General features: G+C 40.4%; 1 protein-coding gene across 10 annotated transcripts in view; it reads left to right on the top strand.

Moving 5' to 3' along the window:
• Nucleotides 1-26479, top strand: part of Inpp4b (inositol polyphosphate-4-phosphatase type II B) — a 789997-nt gene that overhangs the window by 392008 nt on the left and 371510 nt on the right. For 9 of the 10 annotated variants that reach the window (XM_052726853.1, XM_052726856.1, XM_052726854.1 and 6 more), the window contains 2 exons: nt 3398-3516; nt 5758-5874. In XM_052726853.1, the coding sequence (XP_052582813.1) occupies nt 3398-3516; nt 5758-5874 (236 nt within the window). Of the gene's footprint in view, nt 1-3397; nt 3517-5757; nt 5875-26479 lie in introns of those variants that run through there. The other variant, XM_052726857.1, reaches the window with a different exon arrangement.

The raw sequence follows: 26479 nt of genomic DNA, 5'->3' as shown, positions 1-26479 counted from the left end.
GCAGAAGTGACTAGGTCCCACCGGGCATGCACGCCTATGCCCAACCATGGGGGCGTGTTGTGAATTCATTATCACAGCCACCTTACCAGTGGTGACACCCCTAGAAAATGGTCTCTCTCTTCTGCAGCAACCGTTAAGTGCTTGTAGAAGAGTCTTACAATAAAACAGAAAGGAAAAACCCCCAAACATTTCCGTCTTCTAGTGTTATAACTGAGGAAGGCTATTTATTTAGGGGACTCTTGGAGCAGAGTTTCATGTGGTAACAGACCATGGTAAGAATGCTTTGGAAGATGGATAGAACAGTTCCAGATTCTGTAAGCATATTTTTAGACTTCTTGTCTTAGTCACTTTTCTATTGCTATGATAATAAACTATGACCTGGGCACTTGATAGAAGAAAGAGTTTAATTTGGCTGGTGGCTTCAGAGAGTTAGATTCCATGGTGGTGGAGCATAGGAACAATTGAGAACTCTCATCTTGACCCCAAAACAAGAGGCAGAGAGAGAACCTTGGGAATCACACAAATCTTTTGAAACCTCAGAGCTCCCCGCCAGTGACACTCCTCCAACAAGGCCACACCTCTTAACCCTTCTGAAGCAGTTCCACCAACTAAGTCCCAAGTATTCAACTATGTGAGCCTGTGGGGACCATTCTCATTCAAACCACCTCCGTTCTTTATTGCCTACTGAATAATCCCTTGCAGGTTAGATCTCATAATGCTCAAATGAGTAGCATCTCCATGCATTATCCACTGACTCAGCCTTCACAGTCCTCCAGGGGCCGTTGTAGGAGAATTAGATCCATGTTTATCTATTTCACAGTATGACATGTACTTATAAAGAGATGCAGATCTGGTAACAGTTTTTAAGGGATCATCTGAGTAGAACTCTATCAGTAAAATTTATTTTACATAGCAATAGCATCAAAAAACTGTTAAATATTAATATAACATTGTTAGTAAACATGAGTCTTGCATGTAAAAGTTCATCATAAGAGGCTCACATTCTTTCCACCCTGACAGATGAGCCGTTGAGGTTGTGATTTATTTACTCTGTGCCACAGAACTAGACAACAGGAAATCCGGAGCTACATTTCAGGAATTCTGTTTGGTCTCACGATCTCTCCCTCTCACTGCCTTGGTATTAAGAAGCAGTCAATGCTGAGGGCTGTTATTTAGGAAGAAGAGAGACTAGAGCACAGGCTCTAGTGTAACTTGTTGCTATTGTTCTCTGTGCTGGGTTCTGAACATCTACAGCTGCTGAATACAAATGGCGATGCTGTCAGTATTCTTGCTGGTGCACTCCTGGGCATCTGAAGAGCTGCACAGAATCTTGCTTTTATATGCTGTCTGTTCTTATGGGAAGTGCAGCCTAGAGGCTCTCTGCTGAACCACAGAATAGCTGCTCGCTTCTGGGAAGAACCGCAGCCACAGCCAAGCCCGATAAGAACTCAGAAGTGATGTGACTTATTTTGATCAAAGGTGTCAAGAGCTCATAAGACAGGGGTGAGGCTGCACCAGAGAGTGGGTGTGATGCGTGGTTTTCAAACTCACAACCCCTAGCTTTAATCCCCAAAGACAAGATAGTTGTCAGCTTCAGTAGATGTTCACAGTGAGCAGAAAGCCAAGAGGAGTGATAAAATGAACCACACTCATAAGGCAAGTAAATAAAGTGATCAAAGTAACCACCAAAGGGCAGTGTGCACGGAATCTTCCAGTGAAAAAAGTTTTCCAGTGATGTATTGATATTATTGAAACTATGTGTAGGTGGGTTTTTTTTAAAGTGTAGATTTATTGGATTAAGCAATAAATCATCGTGACAGTGAGACTTCCAAAAGCAGATCCATTTTGCAAGAGATTGTGTTGGTACACAAAAGAGAAATAGAGACAAGGATTTTTGATATATTCTGAAGATTAGGTAATAAGCTGAATGCCCCGAAAATAGTGAACAGATAAGCTGTGGCTGTTTTGTTCCACCCATGCTTCTCTTAGCTTGTCTGTTTTGCTTAAGGCATGTGGTTTCAGCAAGGAAAATTTAACAACAAAATACCAGACAGGAATAAAAAGACCCCAAAGTTTGGCAAGAAGTAAAGAAGTGAAATTGGCGCCCCCAGCATTGCTTAGTTACCAGAACTGGACCTAACCCAGGCTGGTTCCCTTTCAAAGCACCTGCCTTTCCTGTCTCATTCTGTTTCTATAAATAAGGGGATCTGCTAGCCATTGGAAGGTGATAATTGCATCTATAAATTGCTTCGCTTTCAAGTTTCAATTTTAAGCTGTATTACCATTGTCCCAGTGGCCCTGCAAATTGCAGGAGGTGCCATTACAGAGTGTAAACACAGCCTCCTCCTCTGCATGGCTTCCTGGTCATTGAGTGGGGTGGGGACAGTGTGGAACCCTGAACATTATCACCATCAACCACTCACAGGGCTGCTTTTCGTTTACCCAGCAGTAGCTGCAGCCTGTGGCAGGCCAGCAGTTGGTCCCCTCTCTTTTTATCACATTTAGTAGTTGATTTTAAGAGGTAGAAAATTTAAAAATCCAAGAAAATTCACTATTTCAAAATCAGAGGGAGGATACAGAGGAGAGTAATGCCAGACTTACTGAGAAAAGGAATAGCTTCTCCCCCTATTTTTTTCCTTTTCTAAAACTAGGGAATGCTATGTGAGAGGAGAAAAATAGTCCAGTGAGTACGGCGTGATGGCTGGAGCTGTAACAGGACCCAGCCTGTAAAGAAAAGTTCTTAGAATGTATGGCCCCTGGGCAGCAATTACTCAATCCTTATCGGAGTTGCTCTCTCCCAGGATGGTCCTGAATTCCAGACAGAGGGCTCTTTAACCCCCCTGCTTCCTCTTCTGCTTGAACTCCGCTGTGGTAGGGTAATCTCTCTTCCTGTTTCCGCGGGGTGGAGGACTGGAGGAGGCCTGTTCTATACACAGGTAGGGGAGGAACTTGGAGAGGGCATTCAGACATTCAACTTAACCCAGCCAGTGTCAAACAAGACACATCTTAGTTTCCTGGCTGTGGCCCCAGTCAACTTACTTGATGCAAGAGTGTGAATGGAAACGTAGGGGTTACTAACTAGTCAAAGCCCCGCAGTCCCTGAGCTGTGTGTGGACATATTCCCACACTGGATCTGCGATCTCAGAGCACTCGAGATTTGCATGTGCTGCAAATGTGGTCAGTGGAAATGAACTCTCAATTCAGCTTGGCAGCACGTGACTTCCTATTTCTGTAAGGTACTTCCAAGAGACTTCCTCTGTAAAGCCAGCTGAGAACCAGGAGATTTCCTTCGGCCAGTAGACAAAGTTGATTTCAGCTCTGGACAGAAGTTTGCCCTAAGAGATCGAGTGAGGTGTTTTGTTTTGTTTTGTTTTCTTTCTTTTTCTGCTGTTGCCAGCGTGCAAGGATCTCGTGGCTCCTGTCTGTGATCGAAAACTGAATACAGTAGTGCAGATCTCAGTAATCCACCCTGTGGAGCAGACCCTGACGAGGTACTCCAGCACAGAAATTGTGGAGGTGAGCCTGGCATGGGTTTCTCTCAGCCTCTGTCTGTCTCCGTCTGTCTGCCTGTCTGTCTGTCTCTCTCTCTCTCTGGACGCTGGTGTCTGTGTGCATTGTGCATGCTGTTCTCTCCTCCCCCACCTCTCCCTCTCTCCCGCCCCTCTGAACAGCTGACATAAGTCAGCCTGTGGTCTATGCCCGGCTGTTCCTTTCATCTGTCCTTAAGAAACGCAGATCTGAGGTTTCAAAGCAAATGCAGAATAAGCACAGGGAAAGACTTGGGCTTTCCTATGAAAAGTTTTAGCTTTTTTCATAGAAAACCTTCCACGTGAATTCCCAGAGAACAGAATACTGGTCTATATATTTGTGTGTCTCTATGTGTATGATCTACTGTCTATATTGATTTTAAATAAAATGGAATGAAAACATTTAATGATGCAAAAATTTAAAGTACTTACAGAGTTTAAAACAGGTGAAGGGGTTTTTGCTCTTTACAATTTTTCCAGCTCAGTAGTGAAAACTTTGTATTCTCTACTATGTGTCTTTCAAAACACATTGTTTTCCAAAGAAAGGTAGATGATTAACTTGATTAGCCGTAATGTTTCCGGGCAAAAGGTGTAAATATTACTCATGAGGATGAGAGATTTCCTATTTACATTTATCGTTGCTAATGCAACATTCAACGTGTATCAGGGAAATTCATTATGGTGCTGGCTCAGATTCAACAGGACAGCTTTTCCCTTCAGATGGTTTTGTTCTCCGGATACATTTCATGACCTCAGTGAGTGACAGATACTTCTCTGAACATCTGGGGCTCTGGAGAGTGTACTCACAGCTCCTTCAGCTTCTCTGGTTTTTCTTAGACTTGTGAGCCCCACTGTTCAGAGTGTGGAGCTTCTCTGTATGAGCATAGACAGTCTGCTCTAGCCTTGGCTGGCTCACCGTTTGCTTTGAAGCAGTGGATGGAACCAATGATTCAGACTACACTAGAGTCACTTCTATTCTGGGAGTGACCTAAATCCTGTGTGTAGTCCTGCGTCTGGCCCCTCAGGCAGGCCTGAATCTGCCCTGTGGAGACTTCAGGTTCCAATGCTGGTACAGTGTATAGTTAGCCCAAAGTTGTATTAAAAGTAGTCTGACTCATAGAAAGACAGCTTGACTAAAATTGTAAAGTCATTTTCTTAATGAAAACACTTCAGACATTATTATAACTTATTTTGAAACATTGCCAAATTTTAAAGTAACGATTTTCTTCTTCTGATTTTGTTCTACTGATTTGTATCTCCTGATTCTCCTGTGATAAAACACACATATTTGAAATTCATTATCGTAACTATAAAATTTATTTATGTTGACTTTTATGTAGAATAGGCACAATTTTCTCAAATGTTTTATTCACTGCCTGTCTCCAAATGTGTCTGGCCAAGAAAAGAGCACTTTGCCTTTTGAAGACTAAAAGGATGAGGGAAAGAGTAAGTGAACACCACAGGCTTTCAGAAACTTTAGTAGACCAGTGGCTCATTGAGTTTTTACAACATTTCAAATACATTTGGTTGCATGTATATGTCTAAAATGTGATGTTAGATACCAGGTTTCTGATTTGGAGGCACTGAAATGTCTTGGGGACCATATACCAAGCAATAATTTATTTCCCCCAATCCATCATGTTTAGAGTTCTTCTTACTAGTTTTCAAGTTGGTTTAGGGAATAAAAAGTCACTGTTAAACATCTAAAAACAATCATACACTCACAGAGGATAGCTTTCTATTGAAGCAGAGTAAGAAAAAACATTTTTTAAAAGAATAACACAGGATTGCCAATGGTTTGAGAAAATAGCTTCATTCAGTTTGGTGAGGCAGCATCTTAGATCATTTGTCTAAATGATAAATATATACAGCAATCTATCTATCTATCTATCTATCTATCTATCTATCTATCTATCTATCTATCTTTAAATGGACTGGCAACGTGTTCTAAAGATATGTTCTGATTACAATTTTTTAAAACAAGGTCTTTTTCAAACTTCCTTAGCCACTTAAAAAATGCAAGTTTCCCTACTCAGTAGCCCTCAGTACGATGGGGCCCTGGGCTCATCGCCCACAAACAACACTTGGCTCTTCAGATCTCTCTTTGAATAGAACTATTTCCTAGAAAAGCAGAAAGAGACACACTCTCCGTGTTCTCATTTGTCCCTGCATGCTGCCGGCTACAGTTGCTGCCTTATTGAATCCAAGTTATCTGCTTGTACTGTTTCAGGGAACAAAAGACCCACTGTTCTTGACGGGTGTCACATTCCCATCTGAGTACCCCATCTATGAAGAGACTAGAATCAAACTGACAGTCTATGATGTCAAGGATAAGTCCCACGACACGGTAAGTACTTGAACTTCTTTCTCTGGGAATAGAGAGAGGGCTTTATACTTTACCAAGCTGCTGAACTTTGGACGCTACCAGCGTTTTAAAGAGGGCTGTTTGCACTGCACTTGTGTTTGTCTTGTGGGTGCACTTTGCTGTGTGTTGTTCAAACTCATTTGGCTTGTTACCAGCATGGTAATTAGCCAGGAGCAAAAGCTTGCTGGACAGACCCATCTCTTCTCTAAGAAGGCTGATTTGATCTCTTGGCTTATATTTTTACTGTATTTTTAAGCTGATTGGATAATATTTTGGGGTGAAGGAAATTGGGACAGATTAATAGTCTAAATTTTTTAGATGCTGTAATTACTAAAAGCTGGAGATTGACAGTACTCTATCTCACTATTTATCTTTTTATACTGTATCTAGAGAAACAATTTTTCCTGGTGTTGTTACTACCCAACATAGCGGTTAGTGGAAACACTCAGAGAAGGTTGTAATCAGCCTCTTTGCATCAAGGACTTGCAAAGTCTCACTGGTCTTTTGTTCTAGATACTTCAAGCTTCCTGTCCAATTTGATTTTCTTATCAAATGAATTCTCTCATCTGACACTGTCCATAGAGATATTTCTTATAACTCCTGGCCAGGTCTCGATGCTGCTGGGAGACATTGAGAAGAGGGTAGCCTAGCCTTCCCCTTCAAATAGCTGTGCTGAAGTGAAGGTATATTTGTTTTCAAGGCAGCAGAACGATGGGATTTTTAATAGTCAAAAATGAAGCAGGAGGCAAGGAAGAATTTTGACGGCAGTTAGACCAGAAAGTTCCAAGGAGGGCTCTAGTTGAAGCCAAAGGAGGCTAATGGGCTTGAAGAACCACACAGTAGAAGTGTAGCCCTGACTCTGCCTTACTTAGACATTTCTGTTTTGATCATAATAACTCTATACAATGTAGGTAGAAAGAACTCGTACAGCCAGTCTACTGGTGAAGTTATTTAGTAGAGAAAAAAATATATTAAGGAGATTTATATATATCAAACCAGGAATATTCATTTCTCATAAATTGTGGAATAAATTCCTAACTAAAAGTAAGCATATTCATGGGATAGAAATAGCCATGTCAACCTGCCACAGTCATTAAGAAAGAGAGTTGTAGCTCAGGCTTCTGGATTTATTTCACCTACCAGCTTTGTGTCTAAGGGAGCTTATTTTCTATATCTGTTTCTCCTTATATGTTTGAGGCATGTTATAAGGACAAAATGAGTAAATATATGTGAACTGTTTAAGATCCAGCATGTACAGAGACATGAGCAATTACTAATTACTGTTACTGTAGTCATCACTTTGCATCATAGTTCCTCATCACAGGTACAAGCCAAATACAAGTCTAATGAACAAGATCATTTTCTATATTTAGTAACTTTTTTCTTTTCTAAAAGACTTTGTTTTTAATTGAAATAGAATTCTAATTCAATAGTTGTTTATGTATATATGGTTTCAGGGCTGACCACTCTACATTGGAGAGCCATTAAAGGGGGTCATCCTGGGGGGATGATAATTTTCTTTCTCTCAGAAGTCTCAGAAGTTGCCTATAGTCCTTTATTAGGGGTGAGACCCTTCAAAATCCCCACCCCCATCTTGTCCTGTCCGTTGCCAATTTCAGGTCTTTTCTTTATACAGTCAGTTCTAGGAGAGACTTTCACAGCTGACTTCCTGGTATTCTGAGTCTTACAATCTTTCCTCCTGCTCTTCTGCATGGTTTATATTCTAAAACAGAAGCAAGAATTTAGTAACATTTTCCTTCCTATTTTCTTGGGAGTTATAGTTTTTCATTTTTCTTTTCTTGATTTGGGGAATAGCACAAGAAAAAGAAGACTGTGTGGGGATGTGAGTGAGGCCTGATGGATTAGGCACAGAGTCCCCAGCTTCTTTCCCCTCACCACAAACTTCGTCAGATAAGAGAAAGAAATGGAGGGAAAATCATCCAATGGGGAGGGAGGGGAGAGCTGGTTCTAATGGGTGGTGGGCAGCCATGATGCAGCTATGACAAGAGGTGATGAGCTGAGGGTGTGATGGAGGCCGAGGAAGGGAAGCAGAAACACTTGGATTTGTGTTGTATCACACACATAATTAAAGGAAATCCTCCAGCAGTGCCCAAGTGCAGACAAATGGACGGAGACTGTGAGTAGGGTAGAGTTTTAGGAATATTATGCTTCAGTAATTATGATTTGTCCCCAGAGAGTTATGCTTGCTAAACTTTTAGAAATATTAGAGGTTTATTAGGCACTTTTGTTGTCTTGATGCTGAAATACCCGACAGAAGCAACTTAAGGAAGGAAGGTTTAATCTGGTTCACTTTTGGGCATACTGTCCATCAATCAGGCCAGGGAAGCCAGAGCCACAGTGGTGAGCAATTTGGTCCAGGGTGGGAGGAATCTACAGCACGGCTCTTTATATCTTGGGAGATCAGGAGAAAGAGACAGAGAGACAGAGACAGAGAGACAGAGACAGACAAAGAGAGACAGAGAGAGAACTGAAGTAGCCCTAGGTTATAATCCCCAAAACCCACTCCTACACTCCTAGTGGCCTATGCCTACCTTCAGGGGCACATGTCCAAATGTTCCCCAACCCCAAGCACAATGGCACTAACTGGAGGCAGGGTATTCACACAACAAACCTGTGGTATATATTTCACATTGAAACCTTAACACGATGTTATCCACCCAAAGTGCCTTAATCTCCTGCAGCCCCCTCCACTTAAAATGCACACGTTTATTCATCCTCCACAGGTAAACAGTTTGTTTACTCATAAGCTACACTTTCTGTTTGCCTTAGTTCTGGAAACTCATTCTGTGGATTCCTTTAAAGACTTTCTTCCTTGATTGGCAGTGTTCTCCTGCTAGAGTATTGGGTGGGCTGGGAACTCTAGCTGTAGACTCAAAGGTTGGAAACTTGAACACACTTAAGAGATGCAGCTGCCTGTCCTTCACCAAACACTGTGAACTAAAGCATAACCTGTTCCTTCAAACAGCTAGGGAAGCAGTCCTGACCATGCAAGTGTAAATGGAAGCATAGTTCAGTAATTTGCTAACAGTCCCCAGAGGTGCACCAACTTTTCGTGTTTTCCCGCCATCTCTTGAGGTTCTCTTTGTCATGGGGAGAGGAAGTGGGTGGGCTAAGGCATAGCTTATAAGTGCTTCACAACCTAAGTGCTTTAGATCCTAACACTTCTAAACCAAAAGAAATGAGACTGAATTTGTGTGTGTTTCCGAAGATTGGTGATTATATACATATACTTTAAAGTAGTTTAACTATCCAATTGCAGCAAGCCTTTAATCATAGTAGACCCAAAGTGGTCAAGTCTTCTTGGTTAAATTGGCTAAGTCCTTTAGTTGGCTGAGTCTGACGACTTGGTTTTTGGGTCTTCCAATGGACTTTATCATTGCTCAGAGTTAACCAGTCAGATTAATGTCACAGCTCACTAGTTCATGCTAACTTGCAGACATACTTGTTTTCCATGCTATTAGAGAGAAAAGTTGACATTTTCTCTGTGCTTGCAAGGCACTTAACACGCTGTTACCTAGCTGTTCTTATATTCCTCTAAACAACTGGACCTAAGATTGATTATCTCAGTGACTTCAGAAGAAATGCAATTAATCTTCATAACATTCGAGAGGAGTCTAACTGTTGCTTCAGAACGACTGCTCCTCCTTCACATCCTTCACAGTCCCCTGCATGGTGGCACTGCCTTCTGGGACAGACAGACAGACACTGTTGGGCTGGGAGCTAAGGAGGAAGACAGGAGGTGTCAAGATCATTATCAAGACTATAACATTTTGGTTCTTCCCTCGGTATGAAAAAATACATATTTTCAGAATGGGCTGCTCTAATATCCTGCTGCTTGGTAGGGATTTAAAGCCTGAAACAGAAGCACATGGGCTAGGAGAAGAGAGGTGTAAAATCTCCCCCAGGATCTGAAATTTAAATAGATGTGTTTTTCAGAATTTATTTACAATATTCAGCCTTAGGGACAAGCAGGGAATTGGAATCTTTCATATTACTGTGGAAACTTCTGAGCAAGGAGAAACTTGTGGCAAAGCATATCAGTATCAACATTTGTTTCCCTTCTCTCCCATGCAACTTGGGGGGTGTTGGAAGGTACTAGACAAAGTTCCTTCAGCCCTGCTGAGGAAGGCTCTCCAATCAGCCAGCACATGATTAGGTCAGAGCATTGCTTCTGCTGGTGGTTGGAAGGTGAATTTCTGTTCCGTTTTGCAGAAGTGCCCATCGACCTCCTTCTTTTTGCTCTGGGGGTAAATAATTCTTTGCTCTATCCATCACTGAATTAGTTCATAACACAGAATCTGGTGTGTAGTGGACACTCAACAATCCTAGGGTTAGAAGATGCAGCCTGCCTCACTTTAAAAACTGCCGGTTACTGCTCTGACTTTCCACTAAAGCCTTACAGAACATCAACCATGTCAACAATGGGGACTACAAATGTATTGCTTCCTGTGTTCTCCGCTGCAGGTGGATAGTGTTAGTGCGGATTAGTCCCTAGACAAAAGGACCCTGTTCTCTGCATCTGTGATTTCTGCACTGGCTCTTTCAGACATTCAGTCTAACTAGTTAAGACACAGATTCTGTTGTCAGGGAATCATGGTGTGGTGGGACACAGAAGGCAACTGAGACTATGGATCACTGAAGCTCTCTCTACCAAGCGCTGCATGCCTGCTTCCTTTCATGTCAACAGTCCTGTGTGTGGGCTGTCATTGTGCTGACTCTGAAGATGCAGCTGGTGTCTGGAGAGTCCAGGCCATGCTAACCCCTTCAGCTTTCCAAGCTCGGCTAGTGCTGTGACCCAGGCATTGTTGGTTATTTTGCCTTCCCTCTCACCCCCACGGTGTATTTTCATTTCAATAGATGTGTTAAGAACAGTCTTATCATAGAGCTTAAAATTCATTATTTTAAAAATATCAGTGTTCAGATAGGGAAAATCTAGAACCCAAATTTTAAGTACTTAAATCATATATATATATATTTGATAGACATTTAGATTGTTTCTAGTATTTGACAATGATGAATGAAACCTCAGATATCTGTGCTTTTATTCTCTTGAATATATACTGAGGAGTATAATTGGTAGATGATAGGGTAGATTCATGTTTATATATATATGTATGTACATATATATAAATATATAAACAAGAATATAAATATATATCCTAATATATTGCATAATGGAGTGTCTAACAACCATTCATAAAGAAAAGTAGAAAATAGTTGGTAAGACTATTTGTGAGATTTCTATGTTTATGACCATACTTTTGTCTTCACTTTGACCTTGCTTTTCTGTTTGTTTGGGTTCTCTGTGGGCTTTTCAACCTACCCCTTCTCCCAGCCTTGGCCTTTGGGAAGGCATAGTTTCCAGTGGGGGCTAGAGATCCACACAGAAGGGTTCATATTCTTGAAAGTTTGCTACTCTAAATGAGTTTGCCTCCCATGTGTTTGACGAAAACTGGCACACATTTAAAAATGGGGTGCTTATTTTATTACTGTATACTTTAAATATAATAAGATGGATGGATATAAAATGATGAGTTTATTAGTTACATATGTGCATGTAACTTCTGCCCAAGATAGGATAGAAACCCTTCCACTTATTCCAGAAAGTTCCCTTGTACCTTTATGCAGCTGACTGATAATCCCATACAAACTCAGACAACCACTGTCTCATATAGGTATTTCATTTATTCTTGAAATTTATGTGTTTGAAAAAATATAGTGTGTTTTGTCTAGTGACTAATGACTTGTGTTCAACATAGTGTTTCGATTCATTCATTTGCTGTATGAATCAACATCCCATATTTTTTTCTTGCTGAGCTGAAAGCTGTTGTGACAGGCTACATCTCTTTATTGGTAGACATTTAGGTTGTTCCTAGTATTTGACAACAGTGAATAAAACATCACATGCTCGTGCTTTTATCCTCTTGGATATACACTGAGGAGTGTAGCTGTTAGATGGTAGGGCAGACTCATATTTCCCTTTCCTAAAACAACCAAACTCTGTCCCATGCCACAGTTGCTCCTTGCTACCTGGCATTGCTAGTCCTTTCCTTTAGCAGGATTTCATGAATTGCATTTCCCGATGGCTGATTATGTGTAGTTCTTTATGCTTATTAGACATCTTTATTACTGAAGTTTACAAGCCTTTTGCCTATTTTTTAAAGTTTGCTTTAATCATTTCTGAGAGTTCTTTATATATTGTGGACATACATGATTTTGTTGAATGGTTGTGTTGCAAGATTATTTTCAGTCTATGACCTAATAATTTCCTTAAGATGTACTTAAAAATTTTAAGCTGATATTATTTTTTTTTTAGTTCAAGGTTAGTGTTTCTTTTTGGAAATTGTAATAAGAACACTGAAGGCCTCCCTTTTGACAAGACTTTGTGCATAATATGGTACTTTAAACTGTAGTCTCAATGTGTACACAATCTCTAGAAACTATTTGTCCTGAATAAGTGAGACTTTATGCCCAAGAATTAGCAGATCCTTAGTCACTCCAGCCCTTATCCTCTGCATCATAGTTTATCCCCTGGGTTCTGAGAGTTTGCCAACTTTAAACATGTCATACAGTAGCATCAGCAATGCTTGTCCGTATGTAATAGACATGTTTCACTTAATGTAACGTTCTGGAGGTTCATCTATTCTGTCTCTAGTGTGAAGTTTCCTGGTTTTTTAAGGGTAAATAATGTTCTATCACATGTATTTACCACCTTGCCTTTATCTATTTGCTTATAAATGTGGTTTGTTTCTTCTTGCTTGCTATTATGAATAGCACCACAATGACACAGGTGTGCTAATTACTCTTGGAAATCCTGATTTCAGTGAATTGGTATATATAAAAAACACAATTACTGTATTATATTCATGTTTAATGTTTTTGTAGAAGAGTCTAGTAATCCTTAGATTTCTTTTCATTTTTGTTGGATGTTAGCCTGAATTTTCTGAAAGGTTTTTATAATACGTGTGACTTCTCGGTGTCCTGTGAGGTGACTGTCTCTTGTCCCCGTTTACACCTTAACTTTTCTACACCTCTGCATTCCCACCTCTGTCTTGTCCCCACTTTTCTGCAGTGTGTGTATCAAGTACATCCTTCTCTGGGTTCCTTTGTTACTGTTTTCTTTCTGGTCCCTCTCCTGTTCCTATTCTCTCTGTGACTCCCACCTCACACACAGTGCTATTCTAGATCATCTCGTCAAGGATGTCGTTAGTTTCTTATTCTATTTTTGTGTCTGTTTTGGACTTACACAAAAGAAGGAAGGATATTTATTGATGTTCTGAAATTTTCCACAATATGATGATGCTACCTGCATAGAGCATTACAGTGGAACAGTAAAACTTATTTACTAAGGATCTGAAAACAAAATATTTGAGCCCTAATACTGTAAAACTTAAGAAAAGCTCCACCACCTGGAATTGCTTTACTCTGTTTCAGTTAGGTAAGGTGAGGCAACTTCCTGGTATGTTTTGAAAAGGTGATCAGCTTAATTGCTGTTGATCACTTGAGGAGAGAAGCATTGTATGAACTGTATGTACTAGTGCCCTCCCTCCATGCAGTGTTCAGCAATGACTGTTGTTGAGGAGAGAAGCATTGTATGAACTGTATCTACTAGTGTCCTCCCTCCATGCAGTGTTCAGCAATGACGGTTGTTGAGGAGAGAAGCATTGTATGAACTGTATCTACTAGTGCCCTCCCTCCATGCAGTGTTCAGCAATGACTGTTGTTGAGGAGAGAAGCATTGTATGAACTGTATGTACTAGTGCCCACCCTCCATGCAGCATTCAGCAATGACTGCTGTTGCAGTTTTCACTGCTGTCTACTTTTGAGTAGCAAGCGTTTTTTATTGTCTTATTTAACCATCATGAAAGAGTATTGAGAATACTGAGGGTGCAGCAGGAGTCTCAGAGAGCGCCTGCCTGTCCTTAGAGTGGAGTCATGCAAACTCCTTACATCGAGTTTGAGGAGATCCTACTCAGGGGATTTTAGAAATATTTCCCATCTCTCATCACAGGGAAGTAGGATGTCAGGGGTGAGCTTTAGAACCACATGTTCCTTACTTTTTCATTTTTTTCTTTTTTGAGGGGTAATGATGCTTAAGATCACATAAGGTCACACACCATGTAAGGCAAACACTCTACCACTGAACTTCATCCCCTGGTATGAGTTATTCTTTCAAACAACCCCTGTGGTTACTGCACTGTTCTAGAAACCACTGGTAGGCAAACAATACCACAGTAAATATACAGGGAAAAATGCAATAGTTCCCAAGCATATATTGTGAATGCTAGTTAAGCTGAATGCCAAAACCTGAAGAATGTTTATAAACTTATCACCAAATTTCAATTAAAATATAGGCATAAAATTATAAATTGACTAGTATATACTACAGATGGTCTATGTAAGAAAGCATATGCCTGAACCTAGTGAGGTTATCTTAGAAACTAGAGCACCTCACTGTCACCTCCTCTGTCAATGTGGCCCGTGCTGTTAATAACTGAAGGAGAAAATCTGGTGCAAATGAGACATTTAATGTCTTTGCTAACAGAGAAATGGCTTACAAGAACATAACAAAAACATTTACCAATAAGGTCTAATAAATCTTTTAAATAATTAAATATGGAAATACACTTGCTATGAAGCTGACTACTATAGTTAACAGTATTAGCATTTCCTGGAGTGTATGAGCAATGAAAAAATTCTTTACATGTATGAAGACATGGGCATACCCTTCTCTACTAATCTGATAGAAATTCCAAGAAGCTTCCAAAGACTTTAATAAATAAAAACCAATATTATTATTTGGTAAATTGGGTATAATTGGTTGGTTATGGACTGTCTTAGTCACTGTTCTATTGCTGTGAAAAAACAACATGCCCAAGGCAATTCTTATACAAGAAAGCATTTGATTGGGGCTGTTTACAGTTTTAGTTCATGATCATCATGGTGAGAAGCAGACAGGCGTGGCACTAAAACAGTAGCCGAGACTTTTATATCCTGATCCACATTCAGCAGGCAGAGAGAGAGAGAGACAGAGACAGAGACAGAGAAAGAGACAGAGAGAGACACAGAGAGAGACAGAGAGAGACAGAAACAGACTGGGCCTAGATGGGCTTTTGAAACCTCAAAGCTTGCCTCCAGTGACACACCTCCCCCAATAAAGCCACGCCTCCAAGTCCTTCCCAAACAGTTCCACTCCCTGACGACCAAGCATTCAAACATGTGAGTCTGTGGGAGCCATTCTCATTCAAACCACCACATGGACGTTTATACACTAGTAGCTTCTTCTTGAATAGCATTAATTAGTTGAAATAGTATTTCTCATGGAGGGATATTCAATACAATCTTTATAAATGGAAGAGTATGACTATGTTTGAACAGAAAACCAACCAGAAGTTGTTTAAGTTCAACTTATAAATTGAATGTAGTTTTTAAAAAGGTCTCAAAATTTCCTTTTTATGGAAAGGAATATTAAGTATTAGATCAAATTTTAAGTTTATAAAGAAAAAATTGCTGTCAAGAATAGTCAAGGATAGTTTTAAACATAATGATAACACTAACCTGATCAGGTATCAAAACATAACATAAAGGGATTGCAATTAAATCTGAGTGATGTCCCAAAAATACACAGACAGAGAAGTGAGGCCTATTAGATCTGGAAGCTGACTGCAGGCCACATGATGATTTAACATGGTTAGGACAGCTGTAACTCTGCAAGTGAATGATGGAGGATTTCACCAAATAAGCTGATATGGTAACTATTTACCTGGGAGAAAATCATGTCACTATCCTGTTCCATTGAGAATTACATTTCAGTAGGTTAAGTGTGTAAAATTAAATAAGCTGAATGGCAACTATTCACCTGGAAGAAAATCATGTATCATTCTTTCCCATTGAGAACTATATTTCAGTAGGCTAAGTGAGTACAAATGAAGAAGCTGAAAGAGAGGATTATACAGAAGTCTGGGGCAAGGGAAATTTTCTGAAGAATGGCACTCTTAAAATTCATATATGGCTACTCATGACTTGATGATAACCTAAGATTTATATGTAGGACTATATGGCATAAAAAGAGAAATAGTAATAGATGTGGAAAATCATTGCAATTTGAAGCTAAGAGTTAATCTCTATTACATGAAAATTACCATGTGAAAAATGTAGTAAAAATTAGGCAAAGAATTAAAGAGACAGGCTTCAGAGAAGTATGTCAGAAAAATATTCCCACATTTTTTGGTTAGAAACACAAACTTAGAAAAGTAATATGATTACTATGTTATAAGGCTGAAACATTTTGAAGAGCGTCTTTGGCAAGGCCATAACAAAAATGTATCCTTATAAAATGCTGATGGAATGTGTTTTTCATCTTCCAAAAGTAATCTATGGGACCTTTTAAAATAAAAAGTACCTGTACATCTGCTTCAGCCATGTTGTTCCTTGTTATCAACCCTAAGAATCAAAATACCAAGACTTACAGGTAAATGCAAGTGCTCTGCTGAGTCTATCTCATCCCAGCCAATGGGGAAATGTGTGCAAACTGAGCTCCAGCAGGACCTTGTGAAGTCTTTGTGAAAGAAGGATGCAGTGCATGTGTTAGAGCTGTAAAAGGGCAAATGCTGGAAAGACCATCTGGTGTAAAGATGCTGCAGAAGCCATTAATAGCCCCATTTAAACATTAGTATTATTTTCTGAGGCGGATTCTGAAGTACAGGGCTGGCCTTAAATTTTCTATGTAGCTAACACAAGCTTCAAATTCCTGATCCCCATGTCTCCACTTCCAAAGTGCTAGGGTTACTGGGAGGAGCCACAGTACCTGGCTATCATTTCTTTTAAAATAGCCAATGATAAAGGGTGACTACATATATATGTGTTATTGTATAAGACAAGTATGAATACATAGAAAGGGGTAGAAGAATCCATACCATAGATGGAATGGAGGAGAGTAAATTTAAAATGAGGAAAAAAAGAATATGAAATAAAATAAAAATAGAATAAAACAATCATGGTAATAGATTTCCTTACTTAAAACAAAAGTAAATAAATAAAATCACTTCAAAAGAAGGGTGTCTCTGCCATAGTCCTATGAAGAATGTCATCTTCATACTCAGAGGTTTCCATAATCAGGGCTGTCATGGATGAAACTCCCTCACCCCGCCCCCACACACAGGAGGGCCCACTGTGAACAAGTGGCACATGGGAGCTGGCTAGCAGGTGTGGGCCTGTGAAGGTAGGAGGACGAGCCGTCAGCGACAGTCCACATGCGTGAAATCTGTCAGTGGAAATAACCCAAGGCAGGTCAGAGTAGAGCAGGACAAGAACGGCAGTCACCCTGACACTTCCTGAAGCATGTGAAGACTCTTTGAACTAGGGGGTGTTCACCTGGGCTGTTGCATATCACATAGCCTTCTCATGATAGTAGAGTCCATAAACGGTAATTCAGTCATGGTTCAGAGTGGACCCACACCATTTACCTGCTTATTAAAGCATCCGATGCCTGACCAACCTGTGAGGTCTGTGAGTGAAACTGGAGCCCTGGGCTGAAAAAGCTCACTTCTACTCTGTACTATTTTCCTCTACTCTGGACTCTTGGCCCTGCTCCTCTTATCTTCAAGGTTTCTTCAGCTGTTGACATTTGCCTGGTGGCTTAGCCCTTATTGTCTGCCTGGCCATCAGTGCTATGTCTGTCTACCCTGCAGCCCTTTGGGAACAGCTGTCTCTGTGGGCGGATGTTTGGTAAGCTCACTGTTTGATGGTGGTGAACCCTAAAATAGCCAAATGTAGGCAGTGGGGACATGTGTCCTGTATTAGATTCCTACTAATGCTTGGCTTTGCAAAACTGAAGTGTGATACATTGCCAAAATATTTCTTCTGTTTTGAAAGGAGCAGCAGTTAGTTATTCAAAAGCTTTCACTGCTCTGGCTAGGAATAGCTTTTAATTACCGCAAGTTTATATACACAGCGCAGTGGGAACAAAAGACAAGTCTGAAGAAACATAGGCTTCTCTTGGAGTCATGTGAATGGAATGATAATTACAACCAGGTTAGGTTAAATTGAAGTGAAAATTATCTTTAAATGAACGGAAAAGTCGTGTGCGTTTCAACAGAAGGTGATGGCCCGTGCCAATGAGTGTTGAGGGCTATCTGTTTCCACATCACAAAGATTTTGTTTTCCTCTTGTCATGATCGTGGTTGTTTGAGTATCATGAATGAAGTCAAACTGTCGTTTAAAGTGTGCTCATTGAGGAGGGCTCTAAATGCTGTGCTGGCAGTGGCTTCTTGTATCATGTCCTGAGGAATTCAGTGTGTGAGTATGCAAAGACATTTGTCTTGTATACTAACTATGGGCATAGCTTTGAACCCTAATGAAGATTTGCTTTTGGAAGCTGTCATAGAGATTTCTTTAACTAGATATGTGGCTTATTATTTTATACAGTTTTTGATTTTTTTATATTGCCAGTTGAGTTTTTTGAGGAAGTTATTGATAAGCACATTGTATAACTATATAACTTTACTCTGCTTCCTCTTAGAATTTGAGGAGATTGTTTAAGCTCGTATTCTTGCTTGTCATTCTCCAATTTTAGCTGTGAGGGAGTGGAATGTGCAGGGCTGCTTTCTCAGACCTCAGAACAATGAAGAACCTGGGCCCTTATCTCAGAAACTCTAGTCTGTAGTTGTGGTTCATACATACACACACATTTAAGTGTGAATCTATACATTAATATTCATGAGCGTGTGTGCTTGCATGTATTTGTGTGCTGTTAGGTACAGCTTTAAATTTTAAATTCAAGGCTTAAGTTCATTTATAGCTGAAAAAAGACCAAGGTATGCTTGGAAATTGGAGAATAACAATGTTCTTTGTCTCTACAAAGAACCTGTCCAGCTAATGTAGCCCACAGGCAGGGCGTTCCTTTTGGATGGGGCAACGCTGCCTCCCTCTGCTGCTGTCCTCAGCATACACAGGCTTACACGGCTGAATCTCCTTACAACCTAAGAAGGTATCGGAGAAAAGACGATACCAAACTGGAAATGGACGATTATATTAAAAAGCATTTTGAAGCCTCACCAGGGGTTGCAAGAACAAAGGTCGAAAGAGCATGGAGAGAAAGTGGATACACAGCAAAGGGCTGTACCAAGAACATGCCACAGCTGGGCTCATGGGTACACTGCTTAGCCCCCTCATAGATACCTTTACAACCAGAAAGGCACCGTGAGAGTCCAAGACAGCGTTTAATGCAGTGACTTTGGCCTCAGATCTGCTACAGACTGTGTGGATGGGGCTCTCAGCGTCTACTGTTCTGAAGTGGAGATGTCAGTACCTGCTCTCTCAATGACTGGAAAATGTAAAACTCCTGCAAAGTTGCTTTAGAACATCAGAATGCGGTGAGAATGCCAACACTGGCTGCATCTGCTCCATGTTTTGCACTCAGAGGTTCATTTTGAGTGACACTGTGTATGTCTAAGAGAAGACTTGATGGTGCCAGGCACCATAAGGTTGACTGTCCTTGCCGTGTACCTTTTGGTCCGACATCTCATCTGTGCTCTTGTTGGGTGATCTGCCGCTGGGACAGGTCTGTAAGATGCTCTGGGGCTGGGTCACTTCAACACATGTGAAGAACAATGAACAAAAGTTTATTTTTCTATTTCACAAAAATTGCTCTGCTACTCTGCCTTCTGATATTGTGACATTCGCTTCCTTAGTCTCTTAGTTTCCGAAGGGGAAAAGAGGAAAACTGTAAAGTGTGAACACTGTACACAGTCATGCCCACACGTTCCACTGTAAGCAAGCCATCTTGATTCTGTGTTCTCATTTCTGTCCCATTATAATGGGCAATATGTCTACTCTCTGTCTCCTCAAATGACTTATGAGAAAGAATGAGAAGACCAAAATAAATCCCTCTTATATGTGCTGTACTGACAAGAAAGTCACCCTGTCCCTCTTTCTGTCCCAGTCACCATCCAATTTGGTATTTGAGATGTCATTCATAGGGCACCAAATCAAAGGTCTTTGTAAGAACCTTTGACCTTGGACATGGCAAAAAGTAAAAGCAGTGAAAAAATAATTGTCTATGCTTCATGTAGGCTTCCTCTGCTTTAAAAAAATGTTAGGAAGGGGAAAAAGATTAGCTGAATGGTTCCTCTGTTGCTCAATCTTCTGAAATTCATGAATGGCTAACTAGATTAGGTTATTGGAAGCAACATCTGAGAACATCACTATCTCCCAAATATGCGAAAAGTCTGCCCTTCCACACCCCTACAGATGAACCAGTGAGACTCCCAGAAACATCAAAGATCAATAAAAGAAAGGCATAAGTACCATTATTGATTACATATTGGGCAATGTGCAAGCGTTGGTAATTAATGAATGGTAGATTAATGGGGAAGGTAAATTCTTTTACAATCATGTACTTACTTAATTCTGTTTGGAGCCTTACATAAATAAAGATCAAGTAACTGACTTGCAACATAACAGGTTAGAAATAATTTGTACATACAGTAGCACATTTAATTCCCATGCCATCCCCATTATTTTACTACATAAATAGAGCTGGAAGCCAAATTTAATTTGCTAAAGATTGTAGTTAATTGTGGTCAGAGTTCAATTCTGAAGGTTATTGGTGCCCAGCCATGGTTTGCTGAGTGACAGAAGCAAAGCTTAGGTATCTATGAGCTAAGTGACATCTGAGAGAATTTCAGACGAGATGTCAAGTGATCATGAGATCTTATCCCAGGAAGCAGATGCCAGGATAACATCGAAGAAGTGTGAGACAAGAGCTGAGTAGTCCAGTGCCACCTCCTCAAAGGGCTTCCAGAAGTTGTATTTGCCGCATTAGGGTTTAGTTATATCACGGTTTGAAAGTGCCTTTAACTATTATTCTATACAAAATGCTGCTATGTATTAAGTATAAAGATGCCACATATATCTGGTTCTTTTCTATCAAATTGATTTTCATTATGATTAATTTGGTATAGTTGGAAAATCCATGTGGGAAAATCTAAGCAGTCATTTGGAAGTAGACACAGGGAACGAAGAGACAGCAAGAAGACTTGCCTTGTTTTCTAGAAACATTTATCTAACAGTTGCATAAGTGATTAGGTCTACTCCCCCCCCCCCCCCGCCGCCCCAACATACACAGCAAAGGTCACATGTGGCCATTGCGGATGCCCTTTCAGCTGTGAGTGTGATGATACCATCAGAGGCCCAGGATCCTCCTTCCTAGTCACTCCTCTAGTCTCCATGACCTCCAGTCCTCCTTTCCTACCCTTGCATGGTTGCAAGATGGATGCTGCACTCTAGGGCTTTGTGCTTGCTTAGCTAACCTAGGAGGTCACAAAGAAAGGATTCCGTCCACTGTACCTCTACTAGAGAACACAAACTCTCCCCGACCCTTTCTTGAGTCTCATTGGCCAGGTCTGTGCCCTATGTGCCTGTTCTTCCCCTCTATACTGGGATGTGTGGAAAATGGACAAGTTGGGATGATTTTTGGATTAAGTAACAGTGGGTTTGAAATAAAGATAAGGGAGACAGGCTTATAGAAATGATCATGGAAAATGAAGAAAGACTTTAAAAAAAGTAGATTGAGAAAATAGTCCAAATATAGACTAGAGTCTTGGAACCTGCAGGTATAGTGGGAGTTAGGGATGGTCAGGCTCTGTTACAAAGAGAAAGCATGATAAGAAAAACAGGAACAAGACAGTGGTAGCACAGGTGGAAACCAAAGTAGAAGAGAGTTTTAGGATGGAGACAAAGGACTGCCAGATCTACAGAGATACCAGGAAGATGAAAAACACTGACCACTTGGAAAATCCTTAAGGAGATTTTCTGAGAACATTCTGGGTTGTCTAGTCCAGCCTCGATTTAAGGGTATGTGCCTAGTCTTATTGAATCTTGTTATGCCATGTTTGGTTGCTATCCCTTGCCCTTTTTTGAAGGGAAATGGAGAAGGATGTGGGAGAGAAGGTAGGTGGCTGGGAGAGCTGGGCGGAGAGGAGGGAGGGGAAACTGCAGTCTGGATGCAATGTATTAGAGAATACTAGTACTACTGTTGCTGCTACTGGAAAATACTACTACTAGAGAATACTACTACTACTACTACTACTACTACTACTAATAATAATAATAATAATAATAATAATAATAATAATAATAATAGAATAACTGAGGAATTAAAGGGAGTGAAGAGACCATCAAAGCTGAATCACAAACAGAACTGGAAGGACTGGGTAGTCAGTGAGTGTATGGAAAGACTGTCATCTTAGACTGTATTGATCATGTCTGTTCATGAGTTGTAGGCCACTGCAGCAACTTGGGCTGAGTTCCTGTCAGTCTTGGAGTAGTGAGCAATAGGATTCTAGAAGACAGAGCTAGAGTCTCTAAGTAAATGTTTTAGACAAAATACCAAGTTTTACTTTGTATACTTTAATTTGCAAACTTTCTTATGCAACATTATTTATGCTTCAATTCCTCCTTTGGCTCAATCTACCAAGTGGAAAATAATGTATCCACACCTTGGGTCTAGATCATTTGAATTCCAAGTGGGGAAATTATTTTCCATGATGCCTTTGGAAATTGAAGGTGGGGGTAAATTATTTTTCATGAAGAGTGTCATTATGGCTTCTTAAGGCAAAAGGAGATCTGTGCTGCCGGGCTATCTCTTACTAGGTACAGCATGATCAACAAACATTTTTCTGACTAGTTTGACAAAAATATGGATTCAAAGTAAACATGGTTAAAATCTTCTGTGGAAGAATAGAAGGAAGACAATGAAAAAAATGGCATTCAGTTGTGGGAGAGGTAATGTTTCCTTGAACCAGCTCAGCCACACTGCAGTATGGAAAGCTCCTCATTTTATTACAAATCAACTTCTTTGTTTCTTGTCCTTGAAAATGTTTAATTAATTTAATTTATTAATCTCAGTTCTCACTATCTTTCCCAAGCTAGTTTCAAACTCATGAGTGTAAGTAAGCCTCCCTCCAACTTCAACTTCAGTCTCACATGTACCTATTAGCTGGAACTACAGGCATTTGCTACCATGCCCAACCATTTATATTTTAATCATCCTCATACTGATCATCATTAATAGCAAACTTTTCATACACTGTGCTCTATCACATATCGACTAAATAGAGGTGCTGTGGGAAAACTCCCAACTACACAGAGGCTTGATGGGATATCAAGTCATCTGGTGTTCCCTCGCACATTTGCGCACTTAACCTCTATACTGTCTCAATAGGAGAAAGCCAGACGTTTCTCCGGTCCCACCTGGCCTTGCAGTCCCACAGCCGCTATAAAATAATCACTCAGAGGCTTATATTAATTACCAACTGTATGGCCTATGGCAAGCTTCTTGCTAGCTAGCTCTTTCATCTTAAATTAACCTAGAACTATTAATCTATTAATCACCACATGTTCCATAGCTTTACCAGCTTCCCATTACATGTTGCTCCTTGGACAGCTGTTTGACATCTCCCCCCACCCTCCGCCACACACTCTCTTTTCTCCTCTCACTATCTCTCTTGGGTCTTCCCGCCTCTGGCCCTATCCTGCCCTGCCATAGGCCAGTGCAGTTTTATTTATTAGTCAATGGGAGCAACACATATTCACAGCATACAAAAAGACATCCCATAGCAAGATACATTTGACTCATCCTCATTTTCTACATTAAGAGACTAAAGCAGAGGCATAGAAATAAATAATTTGTCTTAGCATCATAAAGCTAGTTAAGGTCTGAACAGCTGCTCAGCTCCAGAGCCTGTGCGCTTTACCCTCATGCTCTAACATGACAGTAAGCACCATGCTAAGTCAAATGCATTGTACTTGTATCTGTCAATTTTTTCACACAAGTGTTTTTACTTATGTATTTTAAGCCTCAAAGGAAACAACTCCAATTATTTTACAAAAATATGTTTTTCTCTAAGTATTTGAGATTTACTGTCTCAAGTTTTCAGAACTTTAAAAGGTCAAAGGTTGCTAATTCTATTCATGTTTTCACCTCTAAGACAGGGCATCAATCTGTTAGATATAGATGCAAAAATAGAAGTTATGACACATGGGGGCCTTGGCTCTTCAGTCAGGCTCATTCCACTAAGCCACACCACACAGAGTCAGACATTCAAAATAGTAGTGGTAAGAGTCAGCAGCTATTTGGAACAGAGCCCTGCTCTGGTACAGAAAAGGGATGACTCAGTTTAAAACCATTTCTGTTTCATGTCCAGTTACCTTTATGTGTGTGTACGCCTGCATTTTTTTTTTTGGTAGGTGGAGCAGAAGATAAGTTCTTGGTTCAGAGTGTGAAAAACTAAGTAAGCAATTGGGAGGCTCTGTGTAGTGGCATCAGGAGGGATGGGGTAGTGAACACACCAGGGTTGCTACTTCTGGCCTGACATTGAGCTCACTGATTCTCCCCAGAGAGGGAGGACTCCTGAGCACCATGGGCACTGCTCATCAACTCCTCTCTATATTCTCCATCTGAGGCACATATTCCCAGCAGAGGTCAGAAGCCACACTGGAAATGTCTTTAGGACTTAGTGAGGGGGGCCTGCCTGGCAGTCACCTCTGTCCCGTATTCCCTTTCTTAAACATTTCTGTGGCAGAACCAATGGCAGGTCCTACTTTCTGCCTATCTTAGTCCTACCCTTTTTCTTCAATGCATTGAATTATGTTGTATAGATCTTATGATTTGGAAATTACCAAGTCTGACCTACATTTTACTATTAGTGCCCTTTGTTTTAAAGGAATGTTTGAGAGCTCTACACACTCTGCATGGGGATTTAGTGCACTGGTCACTGTGCCTCAGTATGGGAGGTTGGGGTGGGGTTTCAAAGCAACTGCTGTACAAAGTCCCAGGCTGGGAACTGTCATAAAGATAGACACTAAGCGTTAGTAAACAGGTTTGAATATTGACCAGGTGTCTGCATTCTTAACCCTTTAACTTCCTAATGCTACCATTTTGTAAGCTACCATTGCATGCCTACTGGTGTATCACAGAGTTCTGTCCCAAGTTTCCTAGACATGTGGCTTAAGACACCAGTTGGGAATCTATCTGATCCTGATTGAAGGCTTTGGTTTTCTCACTCTGGAAATACTATTAAGGGAATCTTTCCTTGGGATGTGATGAGGAATCTTATCAATTATTTGAGAAGAATTAAGGAGAGGAACAACAAAGAAGAAATGAACACAAAGCAAAACCGAGTGCACCTGGTGTGTAGGTACCAGTATCTAGTGTGGACAGATGTGGGTGACTGCACATGGTAGGTGTGCAGGCAACTTCTAGGTTTCCTTTTGTTTTTATTTCTTCAACTTTCCCTCACTTATCCAATTCTCCTTCCCTCTTTCTCATCTTTTGTCATCCCTCCTCCTTCTCCCCTGACTTTTCCTCCCCCACCTCCTCTCCCACTACTGCTTTTGGAGAAATGTTCAAGAGCTCCACCCTACACTCATGCCTCTTTCTACATGTAGTGCCTGCTTCTGTCTCTGTGCCCCATTGGGGAGGCACCTCTCAATCCTTCTCATTGTTTTCTCTGTTTCTACACTGTTTGTATAAAATGTGTCTTAGCAGTTCCCATTGAATAGGTGGAAAAGTATGTTCTTTGTGCACAGTCACAGCTGGATGACATGCCTTTGAAGCACATTTGGTATATTTTCTTGCTCTTTAGTTTCAATGTCCTTTATATTGTATGTATTTTGGAAGAACAAAGAGTTTGCTCAATTGCTTTTCTTGGTAAATGGTGATATTCTATGTAGATTTCAGTTGTTACACATATTAGAGGAGAAAAGACACCATAGTGGTTTGAATAAATATGGCCCCCATAGACTCCCCTGTTTGAATGCTTGGTCTATAGAGAATAACACTATCAGGAGGTGTGGCCCTGCTGGAGGTGTGTCAATGTGCGGGTGGGATTTGAGATCTCATATGTTCAAGTGGTGCCCGGTGTGGAAGACAGTTCACTTCCTGTTTCCTGAGGATCAAGATGTAGAACTTTCAGATACCTCTTCAGCAACATGTCTGCCTGCATACTGCCTTGCTTCCTGCCTTGCTGATAATGTACTAAATGTCTAAAGCTATAAGTCAGCCCCAATTAAATGTTTTCCTTTATAAGGGTTGCCATGGTCATGGTGTCCCTTCACAGCAATAGAAACCCTAACTAAGACAGACACTATTGTTAATATTTCATGACCAGAGGACTAAGAATACTATAAGCAAAAATGCACAGTGAATAATAGAAATGAAAAATTATTGCTTGGTTTTAAAGACATTGTATTCTCATTTTTAAAATTATCTGTGTTGGCTTGTTCTTTAGTTTTTAGCTGATAAACAGAATAGCTTGTATTTGTTTTATTTGGTGTGATGCTTTGATGTGTCCACCTATTGTAGAATGTGAAAATGACATACTTTCATTCAATATTTGAAAAACAGAAGAAGAGAGTCATTACTCGACATCAAACCATTTATTATAACATTATTTGATGCTTTGAGTTAGAAGACACATATAAGACAATAATAATCTGTGTTCATCACAGTAATGAAGGCACTGACTTTGTTTTAGAGTGTTATCTTAGATTTGTAGACAATTCT

The sequence above is a fragment of the Peromyscus californicus genome, unplaced genomic scaffold (assembly GCF_007827085.1).
Source record: "Peromyscus californicus insignis strain IS unplaced genomic scaffold, ASM782708v3 Scaffold_8__1_contigs__length_139910024, whole genome shotgun sequence".
Taxonomy (NCBI): Eukaryota; Metazoa; Chordata; class Mammalia; order Rodentia; family Cricetidae; genus Peromyscus; species Peromyscus californicus.
Note: the sequence above shows the minus strand (reverse complement) of the source record. Positions and strands in the feature narration are given on the sequence as shown.